This window comes from Mustela lutreola, chromosome X (assembly GCF_030435805.1).
Source record: "Mustela lutreola isolate mMusLut2 chromosome X, mMusLut2.pri, whole genome shotgun sequence".
Taxonomy (NCBI): Eukaryota; Metazoa; Chordata; class Mammalia; order Carnivora; family Mustelidae; genus Mustela; species Mustela lutreola.
This window is the reverse complement of record NC_081308.1, coordinates 98,788,980-98,807,046: the sequence shown is the minus strand read 5'-3', so window position 1 is coordinate 98,807,046 and position 18,067 is coordinate 98,788,980. Positions and strand designations below refer to the sequence as shown.

At 37.0% G+C, this 18,067-nt stretch overlaps 1 protein-coding gene across 6 annotated transcripts in view; it reads left to right on the top strand.

Moving 5' to 3' along the window:
* Positions 1 to 17,602, top strand: part of IL13RA2 (interleukin 13 receptor subunit alpha 2) — a 46,348-nt gene extending 28,746 nt beyond the window's left edge. For 5 of the 6 annotated variants that reach the window (XM_059158271.1, XM_059158274.1, XM_059158270.1 and 2 more), the window contains exons 5-11: positions 1,341 to 1,494; positions 2,478 to 2,598; positions 5,351 to 5,535; positions 6,683 to 6,858; positions 8,417 to 8,561; positions 16,518 to 16,633; positions 17,456 to 17,602. In XM_059158271.1, the coding sequence (XP_059014254.1) occupies positions 1,341 to 1,494; positions 2,478 to 2,598; positions 5,351 to 5,535; positions 6,683 to 6,858; positions 8,417 to 8,561; positions 16,518 to 16,633; positions 17,456 to 17,506 (948 nt within the window). In that variant the 3' untranslated portion in view covers positions 17,507 to 17,602. The remainder of the gene's footprint in view (positions 1 to 1,340; positions 1,495 to 2,477; positions 2,599 to 5,350; positions 5,536 to 6,682; positions 6,859 to 8,416; positions 8,562 to 16,517; positions 16,634 to 17,455) is intronic. The other variant, XM_059158276.1, reaches the window with a different exon arrangement.
* The last annotated feature ends 465 nt before the right edge of the window (positions 17,603 to 18,067 follow it).

Here is an 18,067-nt window from a genome sequence, read left to right as displayed (position 1 = left end):
GTTGTGATTATTAGGAACTTTCTTTTAATTTTTGATGTCAGTGTCCACTCTGAATCCTGTATCTCAATAGCTATTATTATTATTATTTTTTAAAGATTTGTTTATTTGACTGAGAGAAAGAACACAAGTAGGCAGAATGGCAGCAGAGGCAGAGGTAGAAGCAGGCTCCCCTTTGAAGAGGGACCCCGGTGTGGGGCTCCACCCCAAGACCCTGGGATCATGACCTGAGCCAAAGGCAAACACTTAACTGACTGAGCCACCCAGGCACCCTCTCAATAGTTATTGTTAAGAAATAATAAGCTGCCATGCCTGCTGCTATCGCCTGAGTATCCTGCCACATCTATTTTTACCACACCCAGTATTAAGACTACCATTTGAAGTGTAGGAAAAAAAAAATTGATTCCATGGAATATAGACTTGAAGAATACTTACACATTTTACTGTATTTTATGGTTACGTAAATACCTGTATAAGAGTCTTATATAGGCTATTGGACCGTAAGCTTTTTCTTTGTAGGAATTAAGCCTTATTTATCTTTGCACTTGACCCCAGAACAAAGCATAGTTCTTTGCATATATTATAGTAAGTGTTCAGTGAAACTTTATTGACTTATTAAGGACATAGTCAAGCATGTTCAAAGATTTCGTTGTATGAGGCATACTGTTAGCTTCCTCAATTCATAGGTAGTTTCAAGAGACAATTCAAGTACATTTATTGAGCAACATTTTGTGCCAGGCACTTGGCTAGGTATCAAGAATACAAGGATAAATGACATGATTGTAGTCCTCTGGGAGCTCATAGTTTGTCTGCCTTTCTCCAGTTGCCTCCCAGGTTTTACTGTATATGGTTCCTGAAGAGTTCAAATGATACTTGAAATGTGATTAGAAACATTTGTCATGTAATAGGCATATGGTATCTGAAAATTATCTCTTGATTTCAAGTTTGTTATAGCTCAAGATCTTGCATAGAGACTCTCTTCTTTTCCAGATTTTTTGGGGGTTATTTTGGTTTTGTTTCGTTTGTTGTCATTGTTTGTTTTTAAATAGGTTCTACACCCAGCATGGGGCTTGAACTCACAACCCTAAGATCAAGAGTCCCATGCTCTACCCATTAGACCAGCCAGGCACCCCTGGGTTTATTCTGTATAAGATGTTAAGATTCTCAAATGATACAATATGCAGAAATGAGCCTGCCTAGAAATATCTAGGACATTGTATCTGATAATCATTAGGAATTTCTTAGATATTGGTAACACTCCAAGGTGACTTCTTAGCCCCAATAATGTGGCTCATGATGCTGTCACTGTAAGTTTGACTTTGTCTCATCTTCTTATCAAACAGACCGTCATTACCAAGAATCTACATTACAAAGATGGGTTTGATCTTAACAAAGGTGTTGAAGCAAAGATACACACACTTGTGCCAGCACAATGCACAAATGGATTGGAAGTTCGAAGTTCATGGTCAGAAGCTACTTATTGGACATCACCAAGAGGTTAAAATAAAGCTCTCTTTTCATATTTAATACTGTCAGAACAACCCATACAGGGCATAAGGCCCTTAACCCTTATTTACTAGATTGTATGTATAAATGAAAGTGTGGCAGCAGATAGAATTCTTCTTAGGAGTGGGTGACTGGCCATTTTGAATCCTTTAAATCAGCAAACAAATTTGGCAAAACCTGCATCTTATTAGGTTAATATAGTTCCCAGTTTTTTGTTTGTTTGTTTGTTTGTTTAAAGATTTATTTGACAGACAGAGATCACAACCAGGCAGAGAGGCAGGCAGAAAAAGAGGAAGGGAAGCAGGCTCCCCGCTGAGCAGAGAGCCCGATGTGGGGTTTGATCCCAGGACCCTGGGATCGTGACCTGAGATGAAGGCAGAGGCTTTAACCCACTGAGCCACCCAGGTGCTCCTATAGTTCCCAGTTTTGAGGTCATATTAGTAAATACGTATGTGAGTATTTGCTCAACTGCTCAGAGCATCCTAGAATAATTTTTATTTTTAATTTTTTTTAATTTTTAAAGATTTTTTATTTATTTGTTTGACAGAGATAGAGAGTGGGAGAGCACAGGCAAGGGGAGCAGCAGACAGAGGGAGAGGGAGAAGCAGGCCCCCGCTGAGTAGGGAGCCTGATGCAGGGTTCAATTCCAGGACCCTGGGCTCATGACCTGAGCCGAAGACAGTTGCCCAACTAACTGAGCCACTCAGGCACCCTGCATCCTAGAATTATTCATTTAGTACCTTTTCATATGCTTATACTAGTACCATTAAATGAGCCCTCAAAAGTTTTTTGATTTTTACATGCCCCATTACAGTGAAGTGACTTCTAATAATTTCCTTTTAGAATATTCCTGATTATATATTGATTGCTAAATGAAATAGAGAGATCAAAAGAAATGAATTAAATTGCATAGTGATTTCCCAAATTACTCATAACCATGCCTCTCAAGCATTGATAGTTCATTCATTCTTTAGGAAACGAGGATACCAAAGTTCGGGAAATGGACTGTGTATATTACAACTGGCAACATTTACTCTGCTCTTGGAAACCTGGTGTGAGTGCCCATTTGGTTACCAATTACCAATTGTTTTACTGGTAAGTATTTTTATAATAAGAATTCCATATTAAGAAAGTATCTATAAATATTATAGTATGAATAACTGTATTTTTACTAAATTGAATTTATTATTTTTCGGAGTTGCATTTATGATGAAGGTTGCTTACAATTATTTGGGGTTTTCAAGGGGGGATAAGTAGGTTTAGGCTGTATCTACTGGAAGTCACTCTATGGGGTGATACAGGAATGCAACACTGTTCCTGTACTGGATTAAATTTTGTATCCTTTAGATATATAGGATTATAACCTAAAAAGTTTTGGCAGGTACCTATTAATGCTGAATCCTTTTCCTGACTTCCCTTTTTTAACTATCACTGAGGCTTTACACTTAGAGCCATCTGAATCTTCTATCTCCTTCATTCCTTCATTGTTTCATGATAACATTGTTCACTGCATTCTGACACTGCTTTCCAAGGTTGCACATCTGTTCTTCACTTCCCATCTCTACTGTAAGAACTCTACTGTAGGCTCACCTCTGTTCCGCAACTGGATGACTCATAGTTTCCCAAATGATGGTCTCTGCTTCCAGGCTCTTCCCTTCCTATTCATTCTGCACAGTGTAGCCAGATTTATCTTCCTATATTGCTATTTTCATATATCAAAACCTTCCAGTGGCTCTTCATTGCTCCAGGATAAAAATCTTGTCTGGCATTCAAATGTCTGCCTCACTTTATCACTGCTCTTCCAACATTACCTTCTACTATCTCTGGTGTGAGTGTTCCACTCCATTTAGACCCATCTCTACATTTTCTTTCTCACCTCTGTTATGATTCTTTATGCCTTTGTGTGCATTACTATCTGGAATGCCCTCTGGCTTTCTCCCTAACCCTTACCCATCACCCATCTTTTAGGCCCATCTGGTATTCAGTTTCATTAACTCTTTACTGATCACATCAACTTCTGTTCAGTTTTTCTCCGAACTATTACTTATTTTAGCTCTTAATTCCTTGTCCGAATGACATTTAAATTTTTGTCATATATGTGTGCTTTGTCTGGTCCCTTAAATTTTTAAGTGATTAGTGGGCATGAACTGTTTCTTACATTTCTTTTCACTATCTGTGCTGTGCTATGCCTATCATAGATCATCACAAAATATTCATTAAATGAGAGTATTGGTACATTGATAAATATGTATTAGAATTTATTCATTTATTAAATAACGTTAAAAAGCAAGAGAGGACAAAGTGTTACTCTTTGTGTTTCAGACCCATGGCTTTTTTTTTTAGACAAATCATAAGACATAACTGATAAGCCATAAGCTATTGAGAATACTGAGAACTAGGTTTTAACGCCTGCTCTGGCATCATTGAGTTTGGTGGTCTTGGGCAAGCCATTTTCCTTTCTGGGGTTTCTTCATCTGGAATTGGCTGGGTCAATCTCTACAGTCTAATTTATTTGTTCATTAATTCAACAAATTTGAAGCAATTATAAAATGCCAGGCACTGTTCTAGATAAAAAGGCCGAAAGTATGCCCTTTTATACATTGTAGTTCATATATAACATAGCTTTATCCTCATCTTAGTAGTGAGGGGTAAATATTGACATCTTAGAAACTGGAAAATAAGGTTGCCATGAGGCTTCACGCTGGCACATAGTAAATCTGAGTAAAGTCAAGCCTAAAACTCAAGTCTCCCAAACAAAATTAGGTGAACTAACCAAGAGACTGTAACTTTGCAAAATCTGCCCAGAGTAAATACTTGACTACTTGAAAAGGGAAATTAAAGCTAATATATTATAGAATGCTTGTATTTTCTTCCCTCTCTCTAGCTGCTGGCAGCTATTGTGTTAAAAAATAAAGTGATTTTCACTATCATAAAATTCTGTTATCACCCCCCCTCATGCAAATACATAACAACTTGGGATAAAAAACAAAACAAGCAATGGAAACAACCTGACTACTTGGCAAAAAGTGAATTCAGTAAAGTCTGGCCATTTGTATCGGCACCTGGTCAGCTACTAGCTTGGCCTAATTTCAAGAGGGATTTTGGCTGCTTTTACAGATGTCACATTTTGCATTGCAAAATATAATTTAGGAAAATAAACCAGACATTTGTGTTTTGAAAATCAGTAGGGAAATCCACCCTAATTCCCATTAGCTTTAATACTGGAAAGAGGTTAACTTTCAGTGAGTGATATGGCAACATTTCTTGTCAAAGAGAATGGGAAATTACATATTTATTTGCCAGACAGCTCTTTTTCTTTTTGACCCCTCTGTTGGCTTTTCTGAGGCTTAGCTCTTGATGTGTATGGTATCTTCAGAGGACTATCATTCATTTTATTAAACATAGCAGTATTTTGTAAGTCTGCTTTTTAGATGTGCTTTCTTCTAATATAAGTTCTCCAGTACAATATTAAAAGGGCAACATCACCCAGCATTATATATTTAAACCCTAGGTTTTTTTAAAATAGAAATCTTACTCTTTGATTCGCAAATCCTGTGGGCAAGTTAATATCACTTCAATACATGAGTAAGAATCCTTGCCTTATCCTCGATATTTTGTAAAGACTCCCATCAGATTGTAATCTCCATGAAATTATCAAATATGCTTTCTTTATTATTATATCTCTATCACATAGCATAGGATTTGGCACAGAGTTGGTGCCCAATAAATATTGGATGTTATTAAATGATTTTTTTATTCACTTGGTATCTTAAAATAATTGAAAACTGAATACCATGATACTTTAAGATATTGGGAAGCACAATTCTTACAATACCTCTTTTTACAGGTTTGAGGGCTTGAAGCACGCAATACAGTGTCCCGATTACATCAAGGCTAATGGAAAAAATACAGGTTGCAGGTTTCCCCATTTGGAGTCATCAGACTATAAAGATTTCTATATCTGTGTTAATGGATCATCAGAATCCCATCCTATCCAACCCAGCTATTTTATTTTTCAGCTTCAAAATATAGGTGAGTTAAACAACTTCAAAATGTTTTTAGTTTAAGCCATTTACAATCACATGGAAGAGAAGAGATGGAGACAAAGATATAGAAAAAGTTATGGAAATGCAAAGCCTAAGAAATGAGGGCCAAGAGAGTATATGAAGAAGCTCTTATTAAATATAAAAGTATAGGAATAAGGAATCTCAGCAAGAATTATTTTTTTAATTTTTATTTAGAATTTACAATTTATTCCCTAGCTTCAAAGCATTGGTCTGCTGTAAAGTATTTTGGTCTAGAGTTAATAATGGAGTAATTATAGAATCCCTTATTCCCACATCTCAATGCACAAATGGTTAGATATTCTGAGTTGGAGTTCTTAGTTCTAGTGTTACAATAATGTCAGGTTTTAGAGTCAGCCATACCTGGATCTGAATCTTAGATTTACCAGTTTATAGCTGTATAACTTTGGGCAAGTTTTAAAGTCTGTTTCAATTTCCTTATCAGTAAAATGAGGATGATAGAGGACACTTCAAAGGCTTATTGTGAGACATGAGTGAGGTTTTTTTTTTTTTTTTTTTTAAGATTTTATTTGAGAGGAGAGCGAGCAAGAGAGAGCATTGCAGATTGGTGGGGGGAGGGAAGAAGGAGAAACAGACTCCCTTGTTGAGCAGGGAGCCCAAAGAGGGGCTCCATCTCAGGACCCTGGGATCATGACCTGAGCTGAAGACAGACGCTTAAGCGACTAAGCCATGTAGACACCGCCATGAGTGAGTTTATGATGTGATATCCCTGCTTCAGTGCCTGACTCATCATAAGGTCTAAATGAGAGTTAGCTATTGATAAAAATAGTAGTGGTAATTGTTGTGGCAGCTGTTCCTAATGCTACCAAATGGAAAAATGACTGTAATGATTTGGATCTTCTAAGTTTTCTTTTGGGTTTAAATATTTGTCAATATGTGATTTACCAAAATTTAGTTTCCAAAATAACCAAGTTTCTCAATAAACTAATCTTGGTTGCCAAGCAACTTTGATTTTAATTCACATTGTAGTGATTAGTCTTGACCCATCCGATTTATGTTAGAGATTTCTCTTACTAGGTGTCCCTAGCTTTTGATAAGAGCTACTGCTAAACTTAATGACTTCCATGTTGAAATGACTTCCTTTCGCTTTTCAGTTAAACCTTTGCCACCAGAGTACCTTAGTCTTACTGTGGAGAATTCAGAGGAAGTTAACCTGAGATGGAGCATGCCTAAAGGACCCATTCCAGCCAAATGTTTTATTTATGAAATTGAATTCACCGAAGATGACACTACCTGGGTGGTACGAACATTGCATTTGTTTGGAAAAAACGTAAACATAGTTTTTAATTTTTTTTAAATATAGACTTAATAAAATAAGCAAATACGAGAACCAAAATCAGTTGCTATCCACATAAGAAATAGAATATGACATGTATCTTAGTATAATTTCCAGAAAACAATATAATGTAGGGGACAAAAGAAAGATGCTTGCTTGTAGTCTGAAAGGATAATCAGTCATAGAAATTTTAAAGCTACGTTAGGACTTTAGAGATAATGTAATCAGTTGTTTCTAATATTGTGCCAATAAATTAAAGTTGCCAAGTGCAGGTATGAGATGGGTTATGATGAGGGCTTTGGTGAAAAGGAAAACAGCACAATAAAACCACTTCTTGAGGAACAAGCATCATGTCAGAATTAGACTCTGACAGGGCTACTTGAATTGCTGGTAATGCAGGAGAGGGGCTGACAGAGGAAGGAGACAATGATTGCAAAACTCATTACCCCCCAGTAACAACAGTGTGATGATGCCTTTAGCCCTACATTGTTATATGTTAATTTTATTCATTGGTTTCCAACTTAGAAAGTGGTGGAGACAGCATAGGTGAGCCATTAGTTCTAATCAATTAATTTCACCTACGGATAAGAAGAAAACTGGGAGTTGAATTGATTTACAAGTCCCAAGAAAATGAATTGACTTACAAATTATTCAGCTAGTCCCAGTCCACTATGTTATGCCGGTTCCCAAGAAAAGATACAATAAAATAGAAGCTGTTATTTTGGATGAGAGATACTGTTCAGTTCTTTGAAATGCAAAACTCAAGCAATTTCTTCATTGATTTTTTTTTTCCCTTTGAGAACATCTAGCCCTGTGTATTCTCATATCTGAAGAAGTTTCATGCTAAGCCCTGAGCACTGTTATGTAGCTTTTATGGCAGTTAGCCAAAATAAGGAGAGAGAGAGAGAGAGAGGAAAAAAAAAAGACTTTATGTGTATGAACTCTGTAGTTTCCATAGAAATAACATTCACATGATGGCTCCTTTTGCTAACTCAGTATCTGTAGCATATTCCAGTTTATGTAATCTGCGAAATTTGACACTACTCCAAATACTGGTTATCATAAACAATAAAGCTATGTAGACATTTTGCTCTGTCCCACATGCCTTTACTACAGGTGATCCATTATTAGTATAGAAAAATTTTATAATACAGATAAGGAAGGGAAGAAAAATAATGAAAAAACCCCACCATGCAGAGAGATAATCGCTGTGAAGATTTGGTATATGGGGGTGCCTGGGTGGCTCAGTGGATCAAAGCCTCTGCCTTCGGCTCAGGTCATAATCCCAGGGTTGATCCCAGGATCAAGCCCCACATTGGGCTCTCTGCTCATCAGGGAGCCTGTTTCCCTTCCTCTCTCTCTGCCTACTTGTGATCTCTGTCAAATAAATAAAATTAAAAAAAAAAAAAAAAGATTTGGTATATAGCTTTCTTGTCATTTGATATGTATATTTCATGTAATAAAATCTGCTACCAAAATGACAAGTCAAATGAGATCTATCTAGCTGCAATTAGATCAAATAATAGCATCTTATTTTTTACTTGGCTTTCAGACTACCACAGTTGAAAATGAGATTCAAATCACCAGAACATCAAATGAAAGTAAAAAATTGTGCTTTTTGGTAAGAAGTAAAATAAATATGTATTGCTCAGATGATGGACTCTGGAGTGAGTGGAGTGATGAACAATGCTGGAAAGGTAAGAGATAAGAGCAGTAACTGAATAGCTATTTGGTAACAAATATATTTTCTTTCAGTGTATTTTGTAATAATGGAAATAAAAATGCTCTTGCATATAGTCTATAAATAGATAAATTAGCAAGCACCTCAAACATAGATTTATAGAAAAGAAAATTAAGCTCCAGTTTTATGAAAGTGCATTACTGATTTTAAAGTTTAATTTTATATCCCCTGTAATAAATGAATTCTATTTTAGCCCAACTTAAGAACACAAGGTATGACTCTCTTTCTTTCTTCCTAATTTTCTATATAATTTGTCTTTTATTATCTTCATTCTCCTTCTGAAACAACCAGTTTGATTTTAGGATAAAACTACTTTCTTTTTCCTCAACAAAAAATGCATCTCCATTCCTCATAACCTCTCTTACCAAACATGCATATCGTACTATCCTTGCATACAGATGTGTTTTCCTTATTATTTCTAGCAGCTTTAATTACATGTATTAATTAGAATTCTTAATCCTTAGAAATTTAATTTATAGTGAAACTAAAGCAATTGTGAATTGTATATTTTGCCAACATGCTTTAGATTGGAAAATTTATGAATACATTTCATAATTTCTAGAAACATATGTTTCTTCACAATATAGTCTTTCACTATAACACAAGACATGCTTACCGACAGACCCCAATATCGTAGTTTCTTTGTAATAGTGTTTAAAAAACAAAATTCAACTGTGTAAATTTGAAGATCTGATTGGCTTTATGTAAGATTTATAAATTGAGCAACATCCCATTTTGCAAATAGGAAGGAGCTCTGAGGAGCTGTATGAAATGGAAGGTTTTATAGGCAGAAGGGGGAAAATTATGGATTATTTTAGGAAAGGTCACTTTCCTTTACGGGATGAAAGGGGTCAGAGGTCCACCAGGCAGATTATCTCACTAGTACTGATCAGGTAATTCCAGACACTTGATAAAGGTCATGTCCCTGGCACAATGCTGAAACTGTAATTAAGTTAGATTTTAAGTCTTAGTTTTCTGGTGTGGAGCTTAGCACAAGGGACTCCATTTTGAGCCCGTTATCTTTTTCCTTTAGCAATAGGAAGAAAAAATAGATAAACCTATGTTCAGCAATTAATGTTTTAGTATGTTATCTTATTTAAAAATGTCTTTTTTTCGGGGCACCTGGTGGCTCAGTGGGTTAAAGCCTCTGCCTTCGGTTCAGGTCATGAACTTGGGTTCCTGGGATCCAGCCCCACAACAGGCTCTCTGCTTGGCAGGGATCAAAGAGATCCCTTCCTCTCTCTCTGCCTGCCTCTCTGCCTACTTGTGATCTCTGTCTGTCAAATGAATAAATAAAATTTTAAATAAATAAATAAATAAAATAAAAATGTCTTTTTTCTTTAAAAAAAAAAGATTTTATTTATTTGCGAGAGAGAGAGAGAGAGAGTGAATTGGGGAAGGGGCAGAGGGAGAAGTAGACTCCCCACTGAGTGGGGAGCCATATGTGGGGCTGATGCAGGGCCGGATGAGGGGCTCGATCCCAGGACTCTGGATCATGACCTGTGCTGAAAGCAGACACTTAAGGACTGAGCCACCCAGGTGCCCCCAAAATGATCTTTGTTTATTACTATATTATGGATATTTAGAGCTATCCTTCATTTAACTTACTAAAACTTTTTTTTTTTTAAAGGCTTTGTTTATTTATTTGACAGACAGAGATCACAGGTAGGCAGAGAGAGAGGAAGGATGAAGCAGGCTCCCTGCTGAGCAGGGAGCCCGATGCGATGCCAGGGCTCTCCATCCCAGGACCCTAAGATCATGACCTGAGCCAAAGGCAGAGGCTTTAACCCACTGAGCTACCCAGGTGCCCCTAACTTACCAAAACTTTTAAGGTTTTATGTTACCAAAAAGAGTTGGGGAAACAAAAAAATTCACCTAAAAACTCTTATTTCATAAACATCTATCTAATTGTTCTCAATTATGTTTATATTACTCACAAAAACTTGATAAGACATGAAACAAAGTCAACTGTCATCTCAAACTATTTTTTCATGCTGACAAGTTTTGTAAGAGATAACATGAACTCTTTTGACCTTTAATAAGCTTTGGTAGAAAAAAAGAATTATGTTTAATCCTGGTAACTTGAAAGACATACCTGTTTTAATTAAACCAACAAACTTAAAGTAGTTTTAATACCCAGTATTTTCCCAGATCATGTAAACCTGAAACTCATTTGGGTTAGTTTCTTATTATATTTCTGAGAATTGTTTATATAAATGTTTAATTTTAAGTTGGTTAAATAGAATTTTTTTACAAATTAATTTTGACAGTACTATCCATAGGCAGAAAAATATCTTACAATACATGTATATATAAACACACACAAATGGGCGCCTGGGTGTCTCAGTTGGTTAAGCTTCTGACTTCTGCTCAGGTCATGACCTCAAGCCCCAGCAGGGCTCAAGCCCCAGCAGGGCTCCAAGCTCAGCAGGGAGTCTACTTATCCCTTTCCCTCTGCCCTTCCCCCCTGCATGTGTGCACGTGTGTGTGTGTGTGTGTGTGTGTGTGTGTGTGCACGCACGTTTGTGTATGCACGCTCGCTCTCTCTGTTTCAAATAAAATGTTAAAAAAATAAATAACTAGAAATATACAGACAGAAAACTTATAGCTTCCATTTAAAAAATACTGCCATTGAATCAGGTACAATAATACAAATTAGTATTTGTGAGAAGCATTCATCTAAGTTTCAAATGACCTTTTTATTTTTGAGTTCTTCTGGTAAGAATTACCTCCCTGAAGTTTGTACTTTAAAGAGATGACCTAGATAAAAGCACTTACCAAAGACAGAGGGAAAGAATGTGTGTTCCTCCAACAAGGACTTTAGTTTCCTAAGGCCAGAATTGTTACAATACTTAAAAAGCCTTTAGAAATAAACAGGGGAGGTTTAGGGAGCGATAAAAAGGAAGAAGTGAACTTTAAACTACTTCTACAGCTGCATTTCTCATTCTGTAAAGATTTGTAAGATAAGGACAATTATTCTTATTTTCTCCAACAACTGGATTGCAGCCTAAATGACATAAGAGGTTGATCCTCCTATTAAAGTACCTTATCTTCAATTTGCTTTTTTATACCACGGATCTTTGGAATGTTTTAGTAAATCCTTTTACAAAGGCTTCAGAAGGTTTTTCTTTCTGGGTGCATAATTTCCTTTTGGTTTAGGGAAGGAAGCCTAAAAAAAAAAAAAAAATTCTTTCAGGCTCTGTGTATCAGCTTTCAGTGTCTGACCAACTTGTGACCATAGAACTGCTAAAGAATCCTTTAGACTATCTTGTGAATTTTCAGCTGGGACAAACAGTTTTTCTGGCAGTACTTAACAATCCCCACTTGGTGTAAGAGGGGCCCCAAGGAGGATGTAAAGGATATTACCTTCCGAAGATCCAGAGTCACTCCTAAAGATAGCCCTAGGAAGGAATCAACCACCTGCATGTCCCAGGCAGCAGGAATCCAAGCCTGATTTGTAGGACACACAAACGAGACAAGCAAGAAGGCATATAGCTAGCTATCTCTGGGAGAGACAGGATCAATAACCAGTGGGTCTGGATTTGAAAAGGAAGGGACAATATTAAATTTTAGTTTCTTCTCTTGAGCATTATGCAGAGATTTGTGAGAGCTGACTCTGATAAGAATTCTTACCCTTTGCTGGCTTCTACCAGTTTTCCCAAGATGCCCTTTGTAGACTCCAGAATTTGGCAAAGTTTTTAATTAATTTTAGTGTTAGCTTCCCTTGGCTGTTTAAGGGAATAACATAGCAGTTTACGAGAAAATCCCCCAGGGTCTCATCAACTCTGGGAGGGGCCCATACGGGAACCTTCCTTCAGGGAAGGATAAAACTGAGGACATTTGAGTTGATGTTGAAGAATTTGCATAGGGCCTTTGTAAAGTCTGTATAAAACTTCTAAGCAAAACTTTTAAGCAAACCTTTTAAGCAAAGGCCTTCTTTCTGAGTGTACAATTTAAACTTGGACCAATTCACCCTTGTTCCAGAGTTGGAGGGAAGCATCTCCTGTTGCTTCTATCTGCCCCTGAACATTGGCTGTCAGCTGATCACTTGTAGGAGGGCCTAAGAGCAATTCTGGTCATATTTTGGGGGGGGGGGAGGGTGGCGGAGGAAAGATTTCTCAGGGAGCCATATGATTTGTCTCTTAACTGCAATATACCGGTAGGAAGAACACCCGTTAGCATCTAATAAGGTCCTTGTGAGTAGGGGTGTTGAATGGCCACTAATCTTTCCAACTCCTCTCTAAATTTGTATGATCTGAAAGCGAAAGTAAAGGGGCTTTATAATTTAAAAGAATAGCTGCTGTCCCTGGGACATGAATTCTTCACAGTGGGGGTCCAAGATATACCTGAAAAGGACTTCATATGGGAAGACCTGAAGCTGGTAGAGCCTGATTAAAGAGCCTTGGAAAGTAGGAATTATAAAGGATAGCAAAATGAGTTCCACCACCCTTATTGGGTGCTTCTGCTAAAATCACTTCCTAGCTTTCAGTATTTACACAAGTAACCCATATACCCTGGACCTGGCGATCAGGCAAGAGTATTCTCTGTAAATGTTAGAGGAAAGGGGAAGCTGAACTAGGCAGATGGAGCCAGATTTTGAAAAGGAGAATTTACATTGGATGTAGACTTTAATTTTTTTCTAATTTTTGTTCTTCCATTTTGTTAAGGGAGCCCCTAAGGCTTGCCATATTATATTCCTTTGTGTTCCATTTTTATTTTTAAAAGATTTTATTTATTTATTTGACAGAGAGAGTGGGAGAGAACACAAGCAGGGGGAGAGGGAGAAGCAAGCAAGGCGCCCGATGCAGGGCTTGATCCCAGGACTCTGGGACCACAACCCGAGGCGAAGGCAGATACTCAACAACTGAGCCACCCAGGCGCCTGTGGAAAAAAATGTAGTTTTTCCACAGCTGTCAATAGGATGAGTGCTCCCTAAAAGCTTCAATCTAGAAATCTAATTCAAAAGATCCATTTTCTGGCCATTGATAAGTAAGATCTATTAATCTCAATAGTGACTCAAATCAATAAGCCTCTCTATGGACACAAAGGGTATCGCAAAGGAGAGTACACCAGATACAGCCCTCACAGGATTCAGTCTAAGAGAACAAAGACCTTTATTATCACAACGAGACAACAAAAATTGAGATGACAAAGGCCCCTTATGAACTGAGGCCCCTTAAGACAAAATTCCCCTGACAGCTGGCATAGTCAGACCAAGAAACCTAGGTCTAGACTAGTTTAGCCCAAGTTCTGTTTTTACATTGGACCCAGGCCTAACTCCGTCCGCTCAGATCCACAGCCTGTTCAGCTCTCTGCCAAATGCACACTGGTACATGTACCCTTTGGTTGGCAGAATATTCTCACTGGTCATAAAGCCAAGCTCTCAAGTTGTAGAAAGTGACAAAAAGAAACCGAGGCAAAGGATTAATAGAAAACAAAAGTACTCATACCAAATCTTTACCAGATGTACTGCACCCAAGGAACTTGTTCCATAAATATTTTCTCCTGTTAACCTACATTTAGAAAAGAAAAGGACTCTCACCACTCTTGCTTTCATGAGACTCTGTAGGCAGAGATCTAGGAGACTCACATAGTAAGAATTCTTGCCAGCCAGTTAAAATTTATCCTGCTGAATACACTAACTGTTGTGGAGGAAAAATGTTCCTTCTAGTCTTCTAGATTCTTTGGCTTCTCTAATAATTAAACTGATATAAGATAGATTAACAATAAAAAAAGTTAATTTCATAAGTACAGGGGCCCCATGGAAATGTGAGACCCAAGGACAATTAGGGCAGTTGAGGCTTATATGCCATCATGAGCTAAGGAATGGGACTGGGACCTGGCTTTTCAAAGTAGGAGAAGGGTAATTCACAGGACAATAGGAAGAGGGGGATATCCCCACAGGGGATATGTTCCAAGACCCCTAATGGATGCCTAACACCATGGAGAGTACTGAACCCTCTATAAACTGTTTTTTCCTATATAATCTATGGTAAAGTTTAATTTAGGAGTAGGCACAGAAAGATTTAACAGCAATAGCTAATAAAATAGAACAGTTATAACAATATAGTGTGATAAAAGCTATGTGAATGTGGTCTTTTTTTTTTTTTTAAGATTTTATTTATTTATTTGACAGACAGAGATCACAAGTAGGCAGAGAGGCAGGCAGAGGGGGTTGGGGGGAAGCAGGCTCCCTGCTGAGCAGAGAGCCCGATTTTAGGCTGGATCCCAGGACCCTGGGACCATGACCTGAGCCGAAGGCAGAGGCTTTAACCCACTGAGACACCCAGGCGCCCCTGAATGTGGTCTTTAAAAATACCTTATACTCAATCTTCCCTTCTTGTGATGATGTGAGATGATAAAACGTCTAAGTGATCAGATGAAGTGAGGCAATACTACTGTAGGCATTATGACATAGCATTAGGCTACTGTTGATCTGATTATACATCAGAAGGAGGATCATCTGCTTCTGGACTGCAGTTGACCACTTGTAACTGAAACCATAGAAAGCAAAACCATGGAAAAAGATGGGGTTTTTTGTTTTGTTTGTTTATTTATTTATTAGAAGAATTTATTTATTTGACAGAGAGAAATCACAAGTAGGCAGAGAGGCAGGCAGAGAGAGGAGGCAAGCAGGCTCCCCACTGAGCAGAGACCCTGATGTGGGGCTCGATCCCAGGACCTTGAGATTGTGACCTGAGCCGAAGGCAGAGGCTTTAACCCATTTAGCCACCCAGGCGCCCCCATGGATAAGGATGTTGATGGTGGTGGGATGCTACTGTAATTACATGATTCCCCTGCCATACAGATAGGTCATTCAAATGAAAGTTGTTTCTGGTAATAGCTTGCTCTCAGACCAGGCTGAGAATAAATAAGATCATTAAATAAATAAAAGAATAAATAAATAAAAGAATAAAAATTCTTTTATGTGGTTAAGGGAGAGGTAAACATTTTTCTTGAGTCTGCTGAGTCTTTTTTTTTTTTTTTTTAAAGATTTTATTTATGTATAGAGAGAGAGAGGGAACACAAGCAGGGGGAGGGAGTGAGACTGGGAGAAGCAGGCTTCCCTCTGAGCAGGGAGCCTGATTCAGGGCTCAGTCCTAGGATGTTGGGATCACGACCTGAGCCAAAGGCAGAAGCTTAAGAATTGAGCCATCCAGGCACCCTGCGTCTGCTGAGTCTTGATTGCCTTCAGCTCAAAATAATCCCCTTGCCAAGGTGGTGTATTTTCTGGTTATGTATTCTGCTCCCTGTTACCAGATTTTGCTCACTATAGCATTAGGTGATATAAAACTTTGACTTAGTAAGAGTTAAGAGATACACAAGATCTCTTTTTCTAATCACTTAGCTAATATTTCATCATTTTGGTATGAAATTTCACAAGGTAAAATTTTAAATGAAATCACATCGGAAAACAAGAATTGAGCTTTAGGGAGTTGTTTTTCCAAGTGCAATGAAGAGATGGGACGTTTAGTCAAGTAATTGTTCTATATACAAATTGCACAAATGGAAGGTATGCTATACTCAAACAAAACTGTGGTACCTAGGCACTAGCAAATATGGCAGAGGCTTCCAAGTTTAACTCAGTTCTTCACCAGTTACTGGCTTACTTACAAACTAATTTAGCTTCAAAAATAATTGTAGGGTGCCTGGATGGCTCAGTGGGTTAAAGCCTCTGCCTTCAGCTCAGGTCATGATCCCAGGGTTCTGGGATCAAGCCCCGCATCGGGCTCTCTGCTCCGCGGGGAGCCTGCTTCCTCCTCTGTCTCTCTGCCTGCCTCTCTGCCTACTTGTGATCTCTGTCTGTCAAATAATTAAATAAAATCTTCAAAAAAAAAAAAAGATGAAAGTTATAAAAAAAATTGTAAACATCTAACCTTTCCTTTTTTTTTTTTTAACTGTTTAATCCTAGGTGACAAATGGAAGGAAACCGTAGTATTTTTCTTGATACCATTTGCTTTTATCTCACTGTTCATTTTGGTAATAACTTGTCTGCTTTTGTATAATCAAAGGGCTTTACTGAAAACGGTAAGTTGTATAACATAATGTTTAGTCTGAGATAGTAGCTAACAAATAAATGTTCTGTGTTTAGAATTGATAGACCTATGTTTTTATAATTTTTCCTATAAACTGTGGATATACAACTGATGTTGTATGGATTATGATGATGTCTTCAGAAAATACAATAATTTAAAAAATTAATCCTATAAAGCTAAATTTGGAGGTGGATTTACTTTTGTTGAAATATAGGAATAATGTTTTGGAATATGAAACACTATTCACCTCTAGTTTAGGGAACAATATAAGGAAAGAGTTACAGGAGAAAAGCAGGATTGGGAGGAAGGAAGGAGTGACTTAAACTGAATATATATATATTAGTAATATAACTTACTAATTATACTAATTATACTAGTAATTACTAATTATATTAGAAATATATTACTAGTATGTCACAGGCAAATATCCCCCAAATTGAAAAAGATAGTGTCTGCCCTCCAAGAGTTTATATACTCTAGTTGGGGAGATAGAATCCATAAAAAGTAATAATCTGTACTGTGAGCTGTTTTTAGATAGTTCCTATTTAAGCTGTACAAATGTTACACAATTTCAGAAAATGAAGGTCAATAAAGATTGGTGGGCTTTAAGGAGAAACTGTGATTTGTAGAAAAATATCTTAATGCCAAGTCTTTTAAAGATAAAGGGAAATTTGAATGTGCATGAAATGTTTCACTGTATTTCTCTGCTGAACGCTTTTTTAAAATCTATTTCTCTGAGTTACTAATCTGAGTTGAAATAGTTTGTGTTATTACTGATTATTTGTTAATAATGGAGCTCTTTTTTAAATTTCAGATCTTTCAGGCAAAAAAAGAAGTCTTTTCTCATCAGGAGACATTTTTTTGACTCATTAACTTTCAGTCTTATGACCAAATGTTAAATATGAGTCTTATTAAACTGAAGCTTTTCACCAAATATTGAATAAATCTTGTTTTAAAAGCATTGTTGTATTTAAGTAGACTTTAGAATACTCAAACCTTCGACTAGTAGTACATTTTCTGGATTCTAATAAGTTTTCTCCTCATTAATGCATAGTCAGAGTACTACACATAGAGAAGTCAAGGGTTGGGTCAGATTCTAATCACTGATGTGTTAATAAAACAGTGTGATTTTATAATTTGCACTAAGCCAGAAATATTGTTGAATTCTGGAAAATGAGATTCTCATTAAAAAAAAAATAATACTTGGGATGAATGTAGTCACCATAAGTAAAGTCGTTTGGCTTTAAAATTAACCTGTGGAGAGGATTAATAAGAAATAAGAAGTTTTCAGTACATTGATAGTCTAAATATGTACTTTATATTTTGTGGAAAAAGGTGGAAGAAATGAATGCATAGGAAGGCTGAAAATAATGAAATGAGTAGAGAGATCATATTTGAAAAATCCAGATGTCACAAATATGTAGTA